The sequence below is a fragment of the Vipera ursinii genome (genome assembly GCF_947247035.1).
Source record: "Vipera ursinii genome assembly, chromosome: 1".
Classification (NCBI taxonomy): domain Eukaryota; kingdom Metazoa; phylum Chordata; class Lepidosauria; order Squamata; family Viperidae; genus Vipera; species Vipera ursinii.
Genome location: NC_139512.1, coordinates 156,872,537 through 156,894,073, shown reverse-complemented (window position 1 = coordinate 156,894,073; position 21,537 = coordinate 156,872,537). Strand labels below are relative to the sequence as shown.

General features: G+C 39.2%; 1 protein-coding gene across 1 annotated transcript in view; it reads right to left on the bottom strand.

Moving 5' to 3' along the window:
- MYO3B (myosin IIIB) overlaps positions 1-21,537 on the bottom strand; it is a gene marked incomplete at both ends in the record, with an annotated part of 400,700 nt that overhangs the window by 190,407 nt on the left and 188,756 nt on the right. Inside the window, one exon of the mRNA XM_083368004.1 lies at positions 6,613-6,678. Coding sequence (XP_083224130.1) covers positions 6,613-6,678 — 66 coding nt within the window. The remainder of the gene's footprint in view (positions 1-6,612; positions 6,679-21,537) is intronic.

The window sequence follows — 21,537 nt, the reverse complement described above, 5'->3', positions numbered from 1 at the left end:
AGTCCAGTAAACAAACCTGTAGCAAATCTGAAACACCTCCCCCACTCTGAAGCCACATACTGTGTGCCATAGGAACATCTTGGAGTTAAATCTGTGTCACACAGCTGCCAGTAACTATAATTCTTCACTTTGTATAAAAGTTTTATTATTCTTATTCCAAGACAAGGAACTATAAACTTTCTCTCCATTGTCTTCTAACTCCAGCTGCAGGTGCCCATTTTACAGTAATTATATTACATTTAAGGATTACACCTATAAGCACACAATTCATATATTCAATTTAAAGTAAATCACAAATAATATCCAGGAATGTATAGAGGCATTACTAGCAACAAGAGAATCAACAGAGCAAAACATCTAAACTGATTAAGTGGACATTACTACATGGGCAAATAATAATTCTTAAAACACATGCAGTGCTACTGTGATAAATGTCTGACTCACAATTTTATGTTCTGAATTTATTTTAACACGTTCTGCCTATAAGGCAAAACATTTTTCAGTAAAATGCCATATTATATTATCAGAATTATATGAGCAATACTTTATTGGAACATACTGTGATGCATTAAAATTATTGCCCTTCTTTCTAAGCAAACAGTTGGAGGTAGCATTTAGACCAAATCCTAATTAATGGGACTTAAGTAAACGATCGTAACTGTCTCATTAGCTCCAGTGCTACTTCTGATGAGTAACTTGGCCTGAATGCTACCTCTCAATAAATAATACTAAGATTAAGGTCAACATTTCAAAAATTAAGCAGAGTTAAGAATAAAATACAAGAATTATCACACTTGGCCAATAAAGAATTCTATTTGAAATGAATTAAATATGCTTTTTTGCATGATGAATGCATCTACATCAGGCAAAAAAGAGGGGGGGGGGGAACAAACTGCATACAATATTAACTTGAAAAGAAACTCTACATGTTAATCCTGCATTAATTAACTCCTTGACATCTCCAAAAAATAAACTGAAGCAAGGAAATTGAAAAGACAAGAAACAACAGATGGAAACTAATCAAGGAGAGAAGCAACCTGGAATTAAGGAGAAACTTCCTAATAGTTAGGACAATTAACTAGCAGAATTCAGACATTGTGGATGCTTCATCACTCTAGGTTTTTAAAAGACTGGACAGCCACTTGTCTGAAATGGATTTCTGCTTGAGCAGGGGGCTGGACTAGATGACCTCCAAGGTCCCTTCCAGCTCTATTCTGATTGTTGTTGTTGTTGTTATTTATTATTATTATTATTATTATTATTATTATTATTATTATTATTATTATTAATTATGGCAGAATTTTATGGTCAACAATTTTGCAATTTTCCTAAATGTACAAATTCTGCTGCTTTCAGATGTCAGTAACAGCTGAACATAAACTGAGGCCCAAATTTTTTAATGCCTTTATCCAGTGACCTTAGCATAAGATAAGATAATCTTTATTGTCATTTTTTTACTGTGGGCACAACGGCACACATCAAAAATGAAATTTAGTTGCCTGCTCTCAAAGTGGAACACATACATGACACATACCTAACCATGCTATATACACATATGTATAGACCCACACCCCTACATATACATAATGCCTGTTAGGCCTTAGATTGCCAATCTAAGCCCTGTGGCAATCTCCCTTCATCTTGAGTAAGTTTTGTGCCCTCACTCATGCTCTCATGTTGTGTAATATCACTATTCAGTCATGGAGCTTGCTATGCAACTCTGGGTCAGTAACAATCTCTTAGTCTAACTTAGCTACTCTGTCTATGGTTGTAGTTATAAAATGGGTGATTTGTACAGACTTGATCTTTCAGAGAAAGCTAAACGTAAATGAAATAATAAATATTACCTATTTAATGAAAATGTGCCCATGAAATATTGGGGTGATGGGAAATGAACACAGACATTGAAAGGGAAATTTTGGTGGTTGTGGAATACATTGTGATAACACACAGGATGACAGGAAATCAGAATATTAAATTAAAAGACAATGATGACAATAATTATACTATTATTAAGACTGACATACAAATACCGGCATGACAAAATAGCAACAATGGTGCACTGGAAATTGGTGGGATCACAAAATTGACAAAATAATAGAAAATGAAAAAACTGAAGTGTTCTGGGACGTTAAATTCAAACAAACAAGCATCTGTCATATAACACCTCAGACTTAACAATTGTTGATAAGAAAGCCAAAAGAGTCTGGATAGTGGATATACCAGTACCTGGAGACAGCAGAATAAAGACAAAGAACTGGAGAAGATCACAAAATACAAAGACCCTCAAATAGAAATAGAACAACTGTACCAGTAATAATAAGCTCCTTGGGTGGAATCTCAAAACATCTGGAGCACCACTGGAACACCAATGGCATTGACAAAATTGTCACCAGTCAATTGCAAAAGGCAGCATTATTTGGAACAGCTTTCATCCTCCTACAGGGGTCTTCAAACTTGGCCCTTTTATGACTTGTGGACTTCATCTCCCAGGATTCCTCAGCCAGTCTGGCTGAGGAATTCTGGGAGATGAAGTCCACAAGTCATAAAAGGGCTAAGTTTGAAGACCCCCTGTCCTACGACAATGCCTTTAACTCCATACAACAATATCTGCCTATCACAGATCCTTGGGAAGGATTCATTAGGTGGACAAAAATGCCAAATCCAGTCTAAATATCTGGATGTTTGTGCAACCAACATAACAAAAACAATAATATTTTTACAATAGTTTGGACCCAAAAAAGTGAATATGTGCATTGTAGATGCCATATGAATTTACTATCAGCCATCACAGTAGTAATAAAAAACTACATTAGTAATAAAAACTTTATATTTTTCTGAAGGACTATCATGAGACAAGATGTTTACTTAATAAATAAATATCTACACATTTAATGTATCTATAATAAAAGTCTTTGGTTTAAGATGGTGGTATTATATTCATTACAATTTCCTCCTGCTTCAAAATGCCAGCAAAATATAAATTAAATGTTAATAACAGGATAATAGAAATTATAAAGACATCGCTGAATCTCATATGCTATTACAGGTTTAGAAGTGTCTCTCCCTTTGGGGTTATTTTGAATTTGTGTTTCAGATAAAACTTGGGCTGAGGAGGGATTTATCCAATAGAAACTGAAGAGATGCAATTGCTGTATGACTAAGGCATGAGTAATAATAAAATTTCATGCTTGTTAAGAAAATTTATTTATTATTCCACTTATTTATTACAATTACAACCTGCTTTTCATTCAGGAACTGGTGACAGGATACACGATTTTCTACTCTTTTCTCTCCCCTTTTATTCTCACAATAATCTTGTGAGGTTGGCTAGACTGAGATAGAGCAACCAGTCCAAAATCACTTGATGGACTTCCATGACTGAATAGGATTTCTCCCCAGTCCTGAATCCTCTGTACCATATTCCCTTTCTTATACTCTTGGGGAGGAGTTAAATGATGGAAAATTAGGAGGTGGCATTTCAGTTTTTAAAAAAAGACATTCTGAAAAGCCCACTTCCTTTGATAAGTTCTGAACTTTTAAAAAATGCACAACATTTGAAAAGCACTCCAAACAGCTTGATGATTAACCGTCTTTCTATTGTGTACAGCTTAACTAGAATTGACTAGAATACTGATCCTCTATCTAAAGAGTCCAAAACATGAGATCAAATTCAAGACGTAAATTAACAAAACTAGCCTTTTGTATTTCGAAACCTGAAATATTATAAATGGGAACTTACTCTGGTATGCGATCACTTGGATCATACCTACTGTCCTAAAATATTATTTAAATTTATGTCATGTAGTCTTAAAAATATTCAAGATGACATATCCATTGCACATTCATAAAACTCTGCTACACTGCTGTAGCTAGCTAGGCAACTAGGCTTGGGAATCATGAATGGACTATGGTCCATTTGTATTTTAATTGGTAACTGTTGTATTTTTATTGCCAGGAAGCAAGAGAAGCACAAGTGAGCCTAACTGTGTCAGCTCCTTAAACAACTTGAGTGGCTACTTGGCTACTCTGCACAATGACTTTGGATGAACGAGGTGAGGACGGGGAGGCAGGTGGGATACAATATCATTGACAGTGAAATATTTTTCGGCAGACCAGACAAGTGTATAGAAGTAAATTTCTATCCCATATACTTTTGCCAAGCCGAATTTATGAATGTTCCAAAGCTATGCAACGAGAAAAAAATCAGCAGCAACATTTCTTCCCCCATCACTGCCTCGTAATACCCTTAATCGGAAGCTTCCATCAGTCATGCAAAATTCTAGTTAAATAGCAGAGAATCTGGAAGCCTAGATCTGTCCTTTAGATACTTCCTGTTTGGTTTCTGGGATGAAACTTCATCACCCACAATGGAAAAAAAGCATTTCCTTCTGAGTTTTGAGGCTTCTGCTATCCTCCAGTCTGATCCAATGGCCACTATTTAAAACAAGCTGCTGGTCAGACTTATATTCTATAATTACACGTAGATCAATTCAAGTACATCAACCTGTTTCACTGTATAAAAAAGGGCTTAGGTATAAGGAAAAGAAAATTGCCATTTGGATCACTGCACTTGTCTGAATGAGTGTTCCTAAAATAATTTGGGGAGAAAAATCATTTGATTTGAATCAGAGGCAGAAATAACATTTGTCCCAAAAATTGTAACTATGTAACTACATACGTTGGGACCATAACTGGTTCAAGATAAGCTTCTTATGCAAATGATATTCAGCCTCAAGAAGAAGGTAGATAATGGAATTATTGAAAAGTCAACTACTCATCAGAAGGATGACAGAAAAATCAGGCAAGGTCCTAATATATGGGTAAGAAAGAGGCAAATGGACTTGTTACAATCACTGCTTTTAATTTATCAAAGCAAAGCTGTCACAAGTCAGACACTGACAAATGCGTATCTAATGCATATAAATGAGCCAATTATCACTAATGGTTGGACAGTTTAAAGCTGTGTAGACTTCGTTTTTATGGCATTTTCTTTTTAAGATGTGAAATTTTAAGTGTAAACCAAACCATCTATAAACAATGATTGACAACCTAAACAGTTGTGTTTCATCTTAAACATTTTCTTCAGAGAACCTAAATGCTAAAATAGTCTGAATAATTCTGAAATGCTCTACCATGATTGATCATCATAGTACTATCAGCAGGATTCTTCAAATAATTTTTTTTCAGATCCCAGAGGAGAGCTTGAAGCCTCAGGGTAACATTCTGGATTCCTTCCCCTCCACAGAAATCAATCCCACGGATATCAGATTTAGACCACCGAATAGGGTACTTGCATTTTTTAAAATTTAATCTGTAAAGGTATCAGAACATAAACACATACCCATACATGGCTTTAAGTTTTTTTAAGGTGTACAACTCAATTGATTGTATCATATATGGTTCTTTAGATTGTAAATAAAAAAAATGGCCAGTTTCAACAATCAAGAGCAGGAAAATTGATTATATTGTTCAGCAGACATTTTTAAGATTCATAAAGCTTATAGGTTTTGTTCCACTTAATCATTTGGTTCTAACTTAGATTGAGTATGAACTCAGTCACTATGATTTTCAATCCATGGTTTATCTTATATGCTTCTGTGTGAACTGGGCATTATGACCTGTTCAATCAACCAGCTGATAATTTGTATGAACCCAGTCTGTTACTTGATGTTTAGCAATGTAAGTTAATATTTATTCACATTGTTGAAAAATTAAAATAAGATAATGTCTCTCCCCAGTCTAGTTCATTTACTGCATTCTAGTGGGAAAAATATGAGCTGGAGTCAAATCCCTGCTGCCAATGTAAAGCTCACTAAATGTACTTGGAGAGTTACTCTCATCCATGTCTCTACGATCATGAATGAGTCAGAATCCCCTGAACCATCAGAATCATCTGAAGGAAACTCACACATGCAGCAAGCAGATTTTAAGGTGCTGTGTGAAATGGGCAAATTGCGAACTTTATTGGTGATAAAGTTCCAATCATCCTTGGTCGTAAGTTAGCAAAGCAGAATTAGGATGGGTGATTCCATTTGGTGGGAAGAAAAGAGGCATTGTGATATAGTAAGTAAGATCATGAATTTAGATGCAGAAAAACCCAAGATAATCAAACCTTCATCCACAGAAACTGCCCAAATGAGATGCTGGCCTAGTTCAGGGGTAGGTAACCTTGGCTCTTTTATGACTCGTGGACTTCAACTTCCAGAATTCCTGAGCCAGCCTGAAGTCCACGAGTCATAAAAGAGCCAAGGTTGCCTATCCCTGGCCTAGTTAATCTCTCTCAGCTCAACCCCCACTTATAGGATTGTTGCTATATGAAGGGAAAAAAGAAAAAAATCCATATATCATCTTGAGTTCCTGAATCAAAAGTCAGATATAAATAATATGTTGCAATAAAATAAATATGCAATCAAATAAATACAAATAACAATAAATTTATAGTTAAGATCTGTGTCTATCAATAGTCACAATACTTTTTTCAAATGTAATACAATTTGAAAACAGTAGCTTTTGTTTCCCTACACGTATATTCATTACCAAATTTTTCCACAGATCAGTTCATAATGCCTTTAAAATTAGCCTTTCAACACAAAAAGTGGTATTACTTACTGAGAAATAAAGTGGTTGAATCCTCTGGACCAGTTTTCTGGTTGGAACAGCGTTGGAGGGGGATTCCTGAAAAATATGCAGGAACTTTGTATGAATAGTTAAAACAGTCAAACCAATTGTTTAATACTAAAATCTGTTGTTGATGTTATCCAGAAAGAATTGTTCCCAGATGTTTTCAACGTGGAAGATACCCATGGACTGTTCCTGCTATTATCTGATAAATGAAATTGCTTGTCTTGGTCATCCATGTTCTTCAAACAATCTAAGGAAGTTTAGACAAGGGTTTGGGATTGTGGCTGAACAACTGGGCTCCACATATTTACTTATTCTGATGAAAGAATTCTTCCTACACCATTTCTAAAGGCAAAGGTTTCTTCCAGATGATCATTCACGCAAACAGAAAAGATGAAACTAGCCACAAATATGGCTAAAACACTTTCAGAGCTACTCCCCTCACAGAAAAGTCTGTTATGTATATCTTGCACTGAATTCTGAGTATGTTTGTTGAAAATAATGTAAACAACAACAACAATAAAGTTATGTGTGCCTAATAAATTAGAGCAATAGAAATGAAAAAAGAAGAAGAGCTGATTTTTCAATTTCTCCCTATGCCTGTATCTGGGATATGTGCATGTGTTGCTCAAAACTGAGCAAAACACAGCTAAGAAATAATAGCTCTATAATGAATGACTCACTTTCATCTGCATCTATCTGAAAACCATTTCTGCTATCTCATTTTCTGCAGATTGTCATGTTATCTGAGCCAAATGTATTATTACTTTTCTCTTTTCATACAGTACTGGTTCAAAATGAGCAGGGAAAATCCAAAATACTTGCCGGATATGCATCATTTATCACATTTACTATTAGGAAGCAATGTGATGGGTTATATTCAGTGACATTAATGCTTAGGCTCATGTTCCATTAAATAGGTTCTATCGCCACCTGCATCAGAGCCTCAGATGCAAGATACACAAATCCCATCTGCAAAGATGAATTGAGGCAATAGCTACTTGCATCTGCTTTAAAAATTCTGCACAAGTCCAATAATTGGTTAGGAAAACAACTAACTATGCATACTAACGAAGTCTTCAGGAGATAATCAGAAACTTTATAGAGCAAAAGTCCATTGGTTGTTTTGGCCATATGATCCTTGGTGAGAATAAAACTACAATGCCCACCCACCCCTGCTGCCTTAGAAATCCTCTGTAGACAAATAGCTTTCTTTCTTGGTGAGCAATCAGAATAGCCTAACCTGTACAGGCCACATTGGACTCACTCTCGTGGTTATGCTAATGTGCCATCCTTCACTCCTGAGCCCATAGAAAAGTATGGCAATACAAATTGCCCTGCACCAGCAGCCAAGTTCTAATCTGCCATAGGAACAATGCCAACAAGTGGTGCTGTCCTTAAGACAGTTGGTGTTAAATTAAGAAAAATGCTCTTTGGATTCCCTGGCTTTGTCTCCCAAACATCACCTACAATGGGGAAAACCAGCAATTGTTCTTGTTAATGTATAGTGGAGCAGCAATAAGATTATTTTAAATAGTCACATTAGCCATTTTTCAGCTTACCTGGGCCACCATAACAGAGCATCAATACACAGAGAGGCTGTCAGCTGGAGCACAACTCTAGCAATCTTCAGAAACAGTGCCAGACTTATATACTAGTGGTGTTCTGGAAGAGCTCCAAGTCTATGCCCCAAATATAACTGACAGACTCTATATACAGTGGAAGGGCACCCAGAAGTAGGGAAGATCCAGCGGGATAGCAATAGACGTGTGTTCAGAAAGAGCCAACTAAAAGGTCACAGGCATGACCAAGTGATTGCAAGGAGTACCAGGAGGGTTACCCCCCTCCATCTTACTTGATGTGCCAGGCTTTGCATGAACAAAGCCTTTGCTCTTGTTAATTGACGTAACCCAGACATGTCAAACACAAGGCCCGGGGGCTGGATCCGGCCCGCAAAGTGGTTTCATGTGGCCCGCAAAGCCATCCTGGAAACAGTGAGGGAACGGCCCCCACTGCCTTGGCCCTGGCCCAGAGACCCTCCTTCTGCCAGAGACCCTCAGATCTGTCCCACTCCTGCCCAGGTCCCCATAGGCACCCTTGATGCGAACGATGTAGAGCTGGCCATGCCCACCCAATAGGCCATACGCACTCTAGCCACGCCCACCCTGGCCATACCCACCTGGCCCCTTGAGGGCAACCGCAATGCTGATGTGGCCCTCAATGAAATTGAGTTTGACACCCCTGACGTAACCTGATTTATTCAGGCTTTTGTGTGGACTTACAAAAAAGGAGCCAGTTCTTTAAGAGTCACTTATGCTTTAATAATTTAATTTCTTAAAGTTGCAGCATGTTTTTAGGCACACCTATAATCTAACGATGGTTTTCACAAATGATGGCAGAAATTCCTTACTTCTAATTGGGATTACAAAATCTGATCTGCACATTCTGTATTACCATTAGATGGCAGCAAAGGCAGAGGAAACAGTCAAATGCTTTGCTGCCACCTGGTGTCCAACTAAACTTTTGCACCTGAGATCTGATGAATTTCCTTTTCAGTCCTACACCTCCATGTATTTATTATGAACAAAGTTTCCTAAACTTTCATAAATATTATTTTGGGGGAGGGTGTCATGTGATTATATTGATATTTTTGTATTGACTCCTTAGAGAGAAAGCAACAAAAGAGCATCTGGCTTAGGCAGTCCACAGAGTCATCTGCACATAGGCAAAATACTGCTGAAAAAATGGGCTGTTTTTATACGTCCTCCCCAGAACTTCAGAGGGTAGTACATCCAATCTGGTCAAGGCAAAAGCCTGATGAAATTTCCAAATTACAGTTGAAGAGAGGTAAGACAATGGCCCATGCCCATTAGGAAGAACCCACAAACTGTAGGATTGGATGCCAAGCTTAAACTAATTAAAAATCAATTTCCTGGATATGTTTCAAACCTTAATGGGCAGAGGCTTTTCCAAAAGATAGTCCTGAGGATTGGAGTTTTCCATTACCTTTTGTTAACCAGTTTGATTTATAATGGCCTCTGAGAGCCAGTGGAGCAAGACCCACAGGAAAAAATTCAATTTCAACCAGAAATTAAGGATAGAACCAGGCCCTGGTACCCATAGAAACCATACCTGAAATACATAAGGTAATACCAAACTTGATCTTTGAAACTGAACAATTAGGACTTGAGTTTGCTTTTTTTTTCTCTTCTAAGCCCTTTTCCTTCTGCACAGTGGCAATGCTAAATATTTTTCTTAAGAAAGTTCCTCACTTGTCATATAGCTTTTTTTCCTGTGTGTAAAATAAATTAAATCCTACATAACTAACAGCAGTGACAAATAATGTTATTGTCACTTCTGATTGCTTGTAGTTTTGTATGATTACATCTTACCAGTGCTTTTTTTGTAAGAAAAATGCTGCTGGAACTCACATCTTATTAATCTTTAATTTAAAAAATTATATATTCAGTTCTTTAGCAGGACCGGTGGTTGAAAAGTAATTAGTATTTTTTTTCATTTTTAAATTTGGGGTCACACTTTTACACTAAAAATTAAAAAAAGATTTTCAATTCACCAATAATTTTTTAAAATAAATTATTTACCTTTCACACATAGTCAATTTCTGTACGCACACCCACACATCAGTTGTGTAACGAAACATAACATTTGCCGCCTGCAGTAAGCACTCAGCGTGCAACCACACGACCAATCACAAGCCGAGCAGTGCTATCACAACCAGCATGGACAAAGTACGCATGCATCGGACTTGACACACAAGCAGCCCGCATGCACCATTTTAATCATTTTGCCACTGACCTACTACGTTCGACAGGGTGATTCAAGTCCACGTGGAGCAAACATCAAATTTCCAAAAGTTACTTTTAAAACTTGGAAAAATCTGTCGAAAAAAGGTGCCGGAACTCTGTTCCGGTGCATTCTATGATAAAAAAGCACTGCATCTTACCAAACTGCTCTCTACCTGGTTTGATACAATTAATTGTGCTTTTTTTAGATTTATACTAATGTTTTAGGACCTAAATAATATTAAAGCTTATAGCTATTATAATATCAACCTTATTTCTCTATTCTTTCTGCTAGTGTTCACTGTGGCATGTAGCTACTAAAAGCAATCTATACTTCCTTGCTACCTGAAATTATGTTTTGAAAATTCTACCAAAGCTTTTCTTCATAATATTTCCAGTCAAGGGTAACGATCTGGTAAAATGTTCTTCCTCATAACTTGACCGTATTCAATACATGTCTGGCTTTGGGCATGGTTGCATGCACCCAAGGGAAAGGAGCGCAGGGTATCAGAGGTCAAATTCCTGCCCATGGTGTTGTGGTTGGTTTCAGAACTTCTCCTTCTCTAGAGGTATATTTTCAAGCCCTTCTTCTTTACAACCTTCCATTCCTTGATAGACCTCCACAGGTTCAAGAGAAAACCAGATTTTTTTTTATTATTTTATTTTGATATTTCAATTAGTAAAGCTTTGTGACTTCCCATATATCAAAGGGAAGCACATGAGAATTATGGAACATTGTGGCATGAGCAGTAAAAGCTACAAGATAACACTGTATAGGGACACAAAAATGTCTGCAGAGAGACACCATTTTGTTGTTGTTCCAAGTATGAAATTAGGGCCTCCATCCACGTAATACCTCATCACCAGCTAAGTTTTAGATATACTGTATGACTATGAATGGTGGAATGCAAATATACTTTAAAAAAACCAAATTATCCATAGATACTCATGCTTCCACTGTTCTCCTCAACAGGAAGAAAAGAAATAGGATCTTTGGGTATAATGAACCAGAAATATTTTAACCTATGAAATTTTACCTATTTTCTGTCATTGAGCCTATTTCCAAAGTCATAGCTGGGAAGACCTAATGGATCATTCTTTTCACTATCAAGGCTAGTTCTACAGTTCCCTGGACACCCATTTGTTCTTTACATTAAGCTGTGCACCTAATTACAGGTCACTGTTAATAGATTTACTGTTGGCAAATGCGGCGATGATGGGAATCACTGCACTGAACAGTTTTCCAAATGTCTTTAAAGGTTTGATAGATAAAAACATGATTTCATTAACACAGAAACATTCATTGTTGAGATGAAAGGCCAACCAAAGAAGCTAGACTTCTAAATGCAGAGATCCATTATTGGAGAAAACCAAAAGGGAGACAATTAACTTCACTGAATATCAACACCTGCTACTAGAAGTTGATCCAAACAGCAGCTGACTTAAATAAGCAGAACAGTCAGGGCGAGATTTGCTGTTTATTTGAATGCGTGATTTTTTATATCATTAGAGATGCTTCAAATATCAACAATTACTGGATTTTAAAATATATTTTGCTAGAATGTAAGGATTTGTATTTTAATGTTAAATAAAGCATCTTTAAACATAAAAAGGAAGGCTACATCTAATGACGATGTAATGGCTTTCATGCAAGCCATAAATTCTTAAATGGAATTTCATACTCCATATCTCACAGATAAAGCATACATACATACATACATACATACACCCCCAGAATGCTCACCTACATGCTTACACACAAGTGTTGTTTTAATTCCTGATGGCTAGTGAGTAACAAATAACTGTTGGAATACTGGTCCGTGCTAGCCATAATCTTATCTCCAGCCCTGTCCAAAACTAAGTAAAAATGGAATCAGGATATTATATAACAAATGATTGCTTTCCTCAGGAATGAAATAAATTTTATTTATTGAGTTGGGGGATGAAAGGAGGGGTATACAGGTTGGTTATACAAATGCAGATTACATGTGAGATAAATTACCAGAACTTTATTAATTAACAATTGTGAAGTTTTAAAAACCTACTTTGTTTGTTGAGATCTTCTGAGATTTGCCTGGAACCTTTTGATACCTCACCTCCAACTCACAGAGCAAACAACTGAAACACATTATTAATAAACTACAGCCCAGACTGGGAAATGCACTTTCACTGCACTTTCCCAGATACCAGTTGACAGGCCCATACATATATACAGTCAACCATCCAATACGATACAGATTCTCACAAGCAACAAGAAACAATAGAACAATTGTGCTAATATTTATTTATTTATTTTTTATTTATTTATTTATTTATTTATTTATTTATTTATTTTTATTACATTTATATCCCGCCCTTCTCCGAAGACTCAGGGCGGCTTACAAGCTTAGCAGTAGCCTTCATTCTATGTATATGCCTGCTTGTTAGGGCTTTCACACACACACACAAGCGGCATTATTACAAAGTCAGCTTATTGCCCCCAACAATCTGGGTCCTCATTTTACCTACCTCGGGAGGATGGAAGGCTGAGTCAACCTTGAGCCTGGTGGGAGCCAGACCTGCAGCAACCTAGATGTCTTGCTCCCACATCCACATCAACAGTATCATAACAGGCCCCAATAAGTACATAGAAAAGATCAGACATGCTTTCACGTGCTCTTCGTCTAATGTGATGTATGCCATCATCTTCAGCAATGACCCTCTGGGTTCTGTGTAGGACAAATGGGACAAACTAGGAACATGAGAATTAGTGGACACATATTTGACATCAGGACTCAGAACAAGAATAAAGTAGTTTTAGAGCATTTCAACCTCCCAGAACACTTGATAGCAGATCTCAAAGTGACTGTTTTTATTGTGTAGTGGGTCCAACGCAAGGAAGAGACGCCAGCCGGAGTACGTGTTCAGCTCTTTATTGGAAGGGGGTAGCGTACTGAGGAGTGAGGGTTACCTGGCCTCCTTAAATACCTAGCCAGGTAAGCGGACAGCCAATGGGGTTGGCCCTAGGTTTCCCGCCGAAACTGGGTTTCCTGCCAAAACCGTTCAGGCCAACACCCCCTGGTGGCTATTGCTATGCCGGTGCCTGCACACATAACAGTTTTGGAAAAAATGGGAGTTTAACTCCACCATTGAGCAAGAGGTTTCTGAACTCACATACAACAAAAGGTTTCAAGCAATCTCAGACGTTTTCAACAAACCCTCTGAGTTTTTGATACATTACACTTCTTAATTGATAAGTAAGTCGTAATCTGTCTCATATATAACCTGCACAGCTAATCTGTTTTCCCCTCCCTTTTAATTTTAATTTTTAATTTAATTTAATAATATTTGTATACCGCCCTTCTCCCTGAGGACTCAGGGCGGTTCACAGGGCAGAATAAAATACTAAATACAAACGTTAAGACAAGATTAAATAATTGCCCATATTAAAACAGTTGGAATAAAATTCTAAAACACCAAGTTAAAATTAAAACACAAAATTAAAAAAAAAAACCCCACCAATCCCCATCAGGCTAGGCCGGCTTGAACAAACAGAAACGTCTTGAGATCGCGACGAAAGGAGCGAAGATCGGGCGCCATCCGGAGCTCTACCGGTAGCTGGTTCCACAGCTCCGGAGCGCCCACAGAGAAGGATCTCCCCCTGGGGGCCACCAATCGACATTCTCTGATCGGTGGCACCCTGAGGAGGCCCTCTCTGTGGGAACGCACAGGGCGCAGGGAGCTTGATGCCGGCAGCAGATGTTCCCTAAGGTACTCCGGCCCCATGCCATGAAGGGCTTTAAACACTGTTACCAGTACCTTGAATCTCACCCGGAAGACAACTGGCAACCAATGCAGCTCACGGAGCAGCGGTGTAACGTGGGAGTATCGGGAGACTCCCAACACAACTCTCGCGGCTGCATTCTGTACCAGTTGGAGCTTCCGGGTGGTCCTCAAGGGCAGCCCCATGTAGAGAGCGTTGCAGTAGTCCAGACGAGAGGACACGAGCGCATGAGTGACCGTGCACAAATCATCCCGGCTAAGATAGGGCCGCAACTGGCGCACCAGGCAAACCTGGGCGAAGGCCCCCCTAGTCACAGCTCCTATATGGTCTTCCAAGGTGAGCCGTGAATCTAGGAGGACTCCCAAGTTGCGAGCCCTATCTACGGGGGGTAATAGTTCACCCCCCATAGCCAGAGGTGGAACATCCGAATAAACCCGGGATGAAGGTATGCAAAGCCACTCAGTCTTGTCGGGGTTGAGTTGGAGTCTGTTCCTCCCCATCCAGACCCGAACCGCCTCCAGGCACCGGGACATCACGTTGAGGGCATCACTGGGGTGGTTTGGGGTTGAAAGGAAAAGTTGGGTATCATCAGCATACTGATGATACCCAACTCCAAAGCCACGAATGATCTCACCCAGCGGTTTCATGTAGATGTTGAACAGGAGAGGCGAGAGGACCGACCCCTGAGGAACTCCACAAATGAGAGACCTCGCGGTCGACCTCTGTCCTCCTGCCAACACCGACTGCGAACGTCCCTGGAGATAGGAGGAGAACCACTGTAAAACTGTGCCTCCCACTCCCAATCCCCTGAGACGCCGAAGCAAGATACCATGGTCGATGGTATCGAAAGCCGCCGAGAGGTCTAATAGGACTAGGACAGAGGAATATCCCCTGTCCCGAGCCCTCCAGAGATCATTCACCAGCGCGACCAATGCCGTCTCCGTGCTGTACCCGGGCCTGAAACCCGATTGGTACGGGTCTAGATAATCCGCTTCATCCAGGACCAGAGGGAGCTGATGCGCCACCACACTCTCAACAACCTTCACAAGAAAGCGAAGGTTGGAGACAGGACGAAAGTTGTTTAATACAGCTGGGTCCAAGGCAGGCTTCTTGAGGAGAGGCCTCACCACCGCCTCTTTCAAGATGGCGGGGAAGCTACCCTCACTCAGAGAAGCCGATATAACTGCCTGGAACCAGCTGCGTGTCCTCTCCCGGGCTGCATAAACCAGCCAGGAAGGGCACGGGTCCAATAAACACGTGGTGGTGCTCAGCCTCCCCATGATCCTGTCCACTTCCTCCGGAGTCACAGAATCAAACTCCTCCCAGATGATATCAACAAGACCGCCAGTGTCCTGATCGTCAGACTCTGCCCAGTCAGAGTCCAGACCGGTCCGAATCCGAGCGATTTTGTCCGACAGATGTTGGTTAAACTCCTCGGCACGACCCTGCAAGGGATCCTCCCTCACCTCCTGATTTAGGAGGGAGCGGGTCACCCTAAACAGGGCGGCCGGGCGATTATCTGCAGACGCGATAAGGGTGGCGAAGTGGTTAGACCTCGCCTCCCTTATCGCAGCGAGATAAGACCTAATGTAGGCTCTTAGTCGCAATCGGTCGGATTCGGATCGGCTGGACCTCCAACCGCTCTCTAGGCCCCGTCTCCGACGCTTCATCTCCCGAAGCTCCGCAGAGAACCATGGAGCTCGACGGGATCTGCACCGGGTCAGGGGCCGCAGGGGTACAACTCGGTCAAGAGCCTCAGTGGCCGTCCTTTCCCAGGCTTCCACTAAGGCATCTGCCGAGCTGTGAGCAAGGGAGGCAGGTGGGGACCCCAGCGCCGCCTGGAACCTCTGGGGATCCATTAAGCGTCTGGGGCGGTACCATTTAATTGGTTCCAAACACCCACGGTGGGGGGTGGCAAAACGGAAGACCAGCCGCAGGAGATGATGATCGGTCCATGACAGGGGCATAATAATTGGAGAGCCCCCACCAAGATCATCTAACCACCGTCCAGATAAAAAAACTAGGTCAAGGGTGTGGCCTCCCTCATGAGTCGGTCCCGAAATTACTTGCGTCAGGTCCATGGCCGTCATGGAAGCCATGAACTCCCGAGCCAACTCAGATGATCCTCCCAGCGATGGTAGATTGAAGTCCCCCCAAAACTATAAGTTTCGGGAACTCAACCACCAGCCCAGAGAGGACATCGAGCAGCTCAGGCAGGGCTGCTGCTGCGTGACTAGGCGAAAGGTACACCAGCAGCAAGCCCAACTGCGCACCAGGGCCGCATCTCAAAAAGAGAGACTCACACCCGACTATCTGAGGAACAGTGGCCTCCCGCGGACACAAGGTCTCCCTCATAACAACAGCCACATCCCCACCCCTACCCTGAGCCCAAGGCCGGTGCAGCACCCGGAAACCTGGTGGGCAAAGGTCAACCAGAGGAATCCCGCCCTCTGGGCCCAACCAAGTCTCCGTGATGCAAGCCAGGTCCGCCTGCTCACCCTCGACCAGATCACGAACGAGAGGAGCCTTATTAGAGACGGACCTGGCGTTCAAATACACCAGCCGGAAATCAGGGGGCTGCACACCCTCACTCCTGGGACGTTGGGGTAGAGCCAGAGGGTCGGAGTGCCCCACCGCTTGTAAGCAGCGGAGAGGCCTTCCCTGAGATCGATACGGCCCTCTGCTCCTCCATCTGCTGCCATTCCCTGATGTCGTGGGAATAGTTTAAATGGTGCATCGTTCTAGATACAGGGAGTCCCTGACTTATGACCACAATGGAGCCCAAAATTTCTGTTGCTAAGTGACACATTTGTTAAGTGAGTTTTGCCCCATTTTACGACCTTTCTTGCAACATGTGATAAGTGAATCACCATAGTTGCTAAGTTAGTAACATGGTGGTTAAGTGGTTTCTGGCTTCCCCACTGACTTTGCTTGTCAGAAGGTCACAATAGGTGTTCACATGGCCCAAGGACACTGCAGCCATCATAAATATGAATCAGTTGCCAAGTGTTTGGATTCTGATCACGTGACCATGAGGATGCTGCAATGGTCGCAAGTGTGAAAAACGGTCATAAGTCACTTTTTTCAGTGCAGTTGTAACTTCGAATAGTCACTAAACAAACTATTGTAAGTCAATGACTACTTGTACTCTGTGCATTTGTTGTAGTGAGTTGCCACTCATGAAAGCTTATGCCTTTATTAAAATGTACTACCAACCTCCCCCTCATTTTTTTGTCAAATATGCTCTTTTTTTGTCAAATGCTCTTACAATATCCATGAAGTTTTACTCTTGTACTCTCTTAGAATTATTTGATCAAACATGAGCTAACACCACCTATTCTCCCTGAATTACTATTTCCTCCAGCAGCTCAAGGAGGTTTATAATCAGTCCTTTCTCCAATTTGTACATCTTTTTTTGGTTGCATGACCCACAACTAAGAGTGTATATCACAGCTCTTTATTAGTTTGGCTACTACTGGAATGATGGCAAATCATTGAACAGCACTGAACTAGAAGTAATGCTATTGTACTGTGTTTCTTAAAGTGTCATGCAAGACCCTCACAGGGGTCCACAAAATCTAAATTGTTTGCTAGTTCTTGAAGATATTTGCAAAAATGTAAAACAATGTCCCTCTTCTCAATGTTATTTCTATTTATTAAAATTATAGAATCGTGAACAATATTTATATTAATATCTTTTACATGATTCAATAAATATTCTAGGAATCTGTCAGTTTTAATTTTCAGTATGATAAATATATCCCAATCAAAAATAATCAAAAGCTCTTTTGGGGTCCTCCGTAATTTTTAAAATGGTAAGGGATCCTGGGAAAAAGAAGTTTATTAAATGCTTTAGTGACTGTACAAAGATTCTGGATCCTATTTCTCTATGTTAAATGCCTTCACTAGGTAAGATTGTATAAATTGTACTTTTACATAAAATCATGTGACTGCTTCAAGTCTACCATAATTTTTCTTCTCTTAAGACAAAACTCTTAATAAAAAATCACATTCAGAAATATTTGTCACATGCATTTAGAATATTCTGCTCTGGTTCACTCTCTAAAGGACAGAATGATACATTAGAGTCGATTAGACTAACCCTCAGATGTTAGTAAAATCCACATTAAATGTTTAGTATAAGTGGGCCAGGTTTCATTTTTAAACCACAGTGCACAATTTAGAGTACCTGTTTTGTGATATTTCTAAGGATTATGACTTGTCTTGTATTAAAATATCATTATCAATGAAAAACTTTCAACCCCTCTCCCCCTTTTCAAGTGCATAGACACAGCCTTACAGGTCACACCACTGGAAAATTGATACTTGCTTTGTTTCATTCTATAATTCTTGGTTATATGCACACCGAGGGCTCGATTTCAAAGTTGGAAAAAACAAGTAAAAGTTAGTATGTGTGCATCATCGTCTCCTTCTCTTCATTGGCCAACAGTAAATAGCCATCACTTTCCCCAGCATAACAGCTGGATAATTTACAGTCCTACTGAGTGTTTTATAGAGATATTTCAGGAAAATGATTTACTGTGATCCATCTAATCTCAAGGAAAATCAATTATCCGCAAATGAAAGGTTTAAAATAAAAATAGCTGATTCATCAATATGTACAGCTATTTAAAAACATTTATTTATTTATTTATTTATTTATTTATTTATTTATTTATTTATTTATTTATTTATTTATTTATTTATTTAAAAGTAAGCCTGACATTCAACGATGCTTTCACTATATACTGGAATCAGTGTCTCTGAGAAAATAAAAGTATGTACTGTAAGTGGCTTATATATAAATCCCACTTATTTTACAAGTACTGTACATATTTGAACAAGCTTACATCCAGAATAGGTATCCAGCTTCCATACTCCTGCTTAAAAGTTAGATTCATTCCCTAAGGGGGTCCTCTGGGTAACTATTAATATTCCTGATTCAAGGGAAAAACAGCTTATGTTTCATTTCTTTAAAATAAAAAGTAATTATTTTTGAATAGACAAACTATTTAAGTTATACATTTGTATTATCCCCCTCATGACATAAGTGATTTATACACATACTCTCTCTCTCTCTCTACATATACACACACACCGACACACACTCCTTAGCCAAAGTTCAAACGCTTGTATTAGTCTTAAAAAAAATTTTTTTTGATAGACAAGTGAGAATATTTCCAGCAGCAAAAGCTGGAACTAGAAAAGCAGGGACAAAGTAGGAGAAAGAAAGAGTAAAGATACAGGACTGATTTCTTTTTTTTTCTTTTTAAATAGGAATGTTTAAACAAGTTTCCTAAGCTGACATGTTTGGCAGGTTCCACACAGATAAGCAGGAAACTATTCCAACCCTTATTTCAATTGCACAATTTTGCAGGACACATTCTGATTTTGAAGACAAAGCAATTGATAAATCACTTCTTTCTTTCAAGAAGAAAAAAGCACTAAGCAAAGTAGTGCAAGTTCATTTTTATAAGCAAAATAACGTTCAGAAAACAAGTTCCCTTTTTCATTAGAAAAGGGTATCAGGATAGTGCATTAATAGGATTGTTCACCCAGCAATAGGTTAAACTTCAAGCAATGTAGTTATAGCATTATAGGCTGATGATGGGACAATCATAAATATCTGTATCAAGAGCAAAGTATTGGATTTACTTCCAAGTAAAACACGAGTGCAAGTAAACAAGAGTACATTACTTCCAAATGAAATGTGAGTCCCCTAAAACACAATATAAAACTACTTGGTATGGAATTGAAAAACTATTCAAATACTTGGATCAGCATCAATGTCAACCTTTTTAATGAATTCATGAGCCACAAAATTCAGGAATTTGGCAGCTTACAAGGTTTTATTAACCTTATGCCAAATCTTACAAGTTATTTTCTTTCCATGATTAATTTTTGTTATTAGCTATTTTCAATCAAGGTAGGAGGAAAGGTGCACTGTACAAATAATTCAAGAACTAGATGAATAAACACAATTTGGTTCTCCATGGACAAGCTTCATAACACACATTTAAACTATTTTAACTTTATGCTTTCCTGTGTAGGGTAACGTTCTGCTTTTTCGTGGAGCTACTGAAGCAACTAAAATTAAAACTCTCTGGGGGAGCCAGAAATCAGTCTAAAGAATTTCTCATTTATCCATGTATTCATTATAAATTAATATAGTTTTTATATCCCATTATTATTATTATTGGTATACATGCTACCTGGCAATGAAATGTAGCATTTAGAATATTCCACTGCATAATTAGGTAAGATGGCACCTTCAAGTGTGATGAATTACTAACCACGAACAACATTCTGTTCCACTGAAGACACAGAAAATAGTCACATAAGAGACAATGCTTGCAAGATGTACACCTCCTGACAACAAGGGACTAATTCCTTTGACTTTTTCATGCAAATTCACTTGATTTACAGTTTCTCAAATCAGCAACTATGGAAAAGGTTAGATGCCAATATTCACACTTCTCTTTTAATGAAGTTGTCTCTCTGTGTGTATGTGTGTGTGTGTGTGTGTGTGTGTGAATAGCATTCAGATATATATTAAGAAAAATGCATGTGCATGTGTGTATAAATGAGAATAAGTATATACAGGACATACATTCTGCAATGTGTATTACACAGAATATTAGATAGAATTCCACTATATTGATAGAATTTAATTAGATTAATTCTATTGTATTAGATAGAATAGTTTTAAGAGAAAAAAAGTAAACAAGATAAAATGGATAGGTGCAACACGCAGGTATGCTATCTCATCTGATCTGCAGTTGCCAATGTAATTGAAAGCGCATCAAGATGAAATATTCCATAATGGCTTCCACATTTCTGAGTACATATGAGAAACTTAGCTTAAACAGTCACGTCCACATGTGACCATCCTGCAATTTAGCTTCTTCTCCACCTGAACAATGGAGCCTACAGACAAAACTCACCCTTTATTCAGAATTGCTAGATGACCACCAGTCTCCCAATTAGTAGGCATAACTCAGATGTTCAAGACTTCCTTTCAGAATTGAAAACAGTGCATGCATGCATGTTTGTTATTGCAAAATCAATTGATAAAAGCATGCCTGCTTGAATGAACTGTCATAGATCAAATGTCACATATAAAAACTGCCAGATCACATTCACCCTGGTTTTTTTGGAGAGCCAGTTCACACAAGCCAGCTGCCAAGTTTCTGCTCTGAGTAATTAAGCAATGAATCAACTTCAAAGAATGTCATAAAAGCATCATCTTTAGCTCTATGCTTCCTGCTTTCCTCACTTCTACCCAAGGCATTCTGGAACATTTTCAAGCTTTGGTTACCTTGGTGATAAACTAAAGCTAAAAATTAC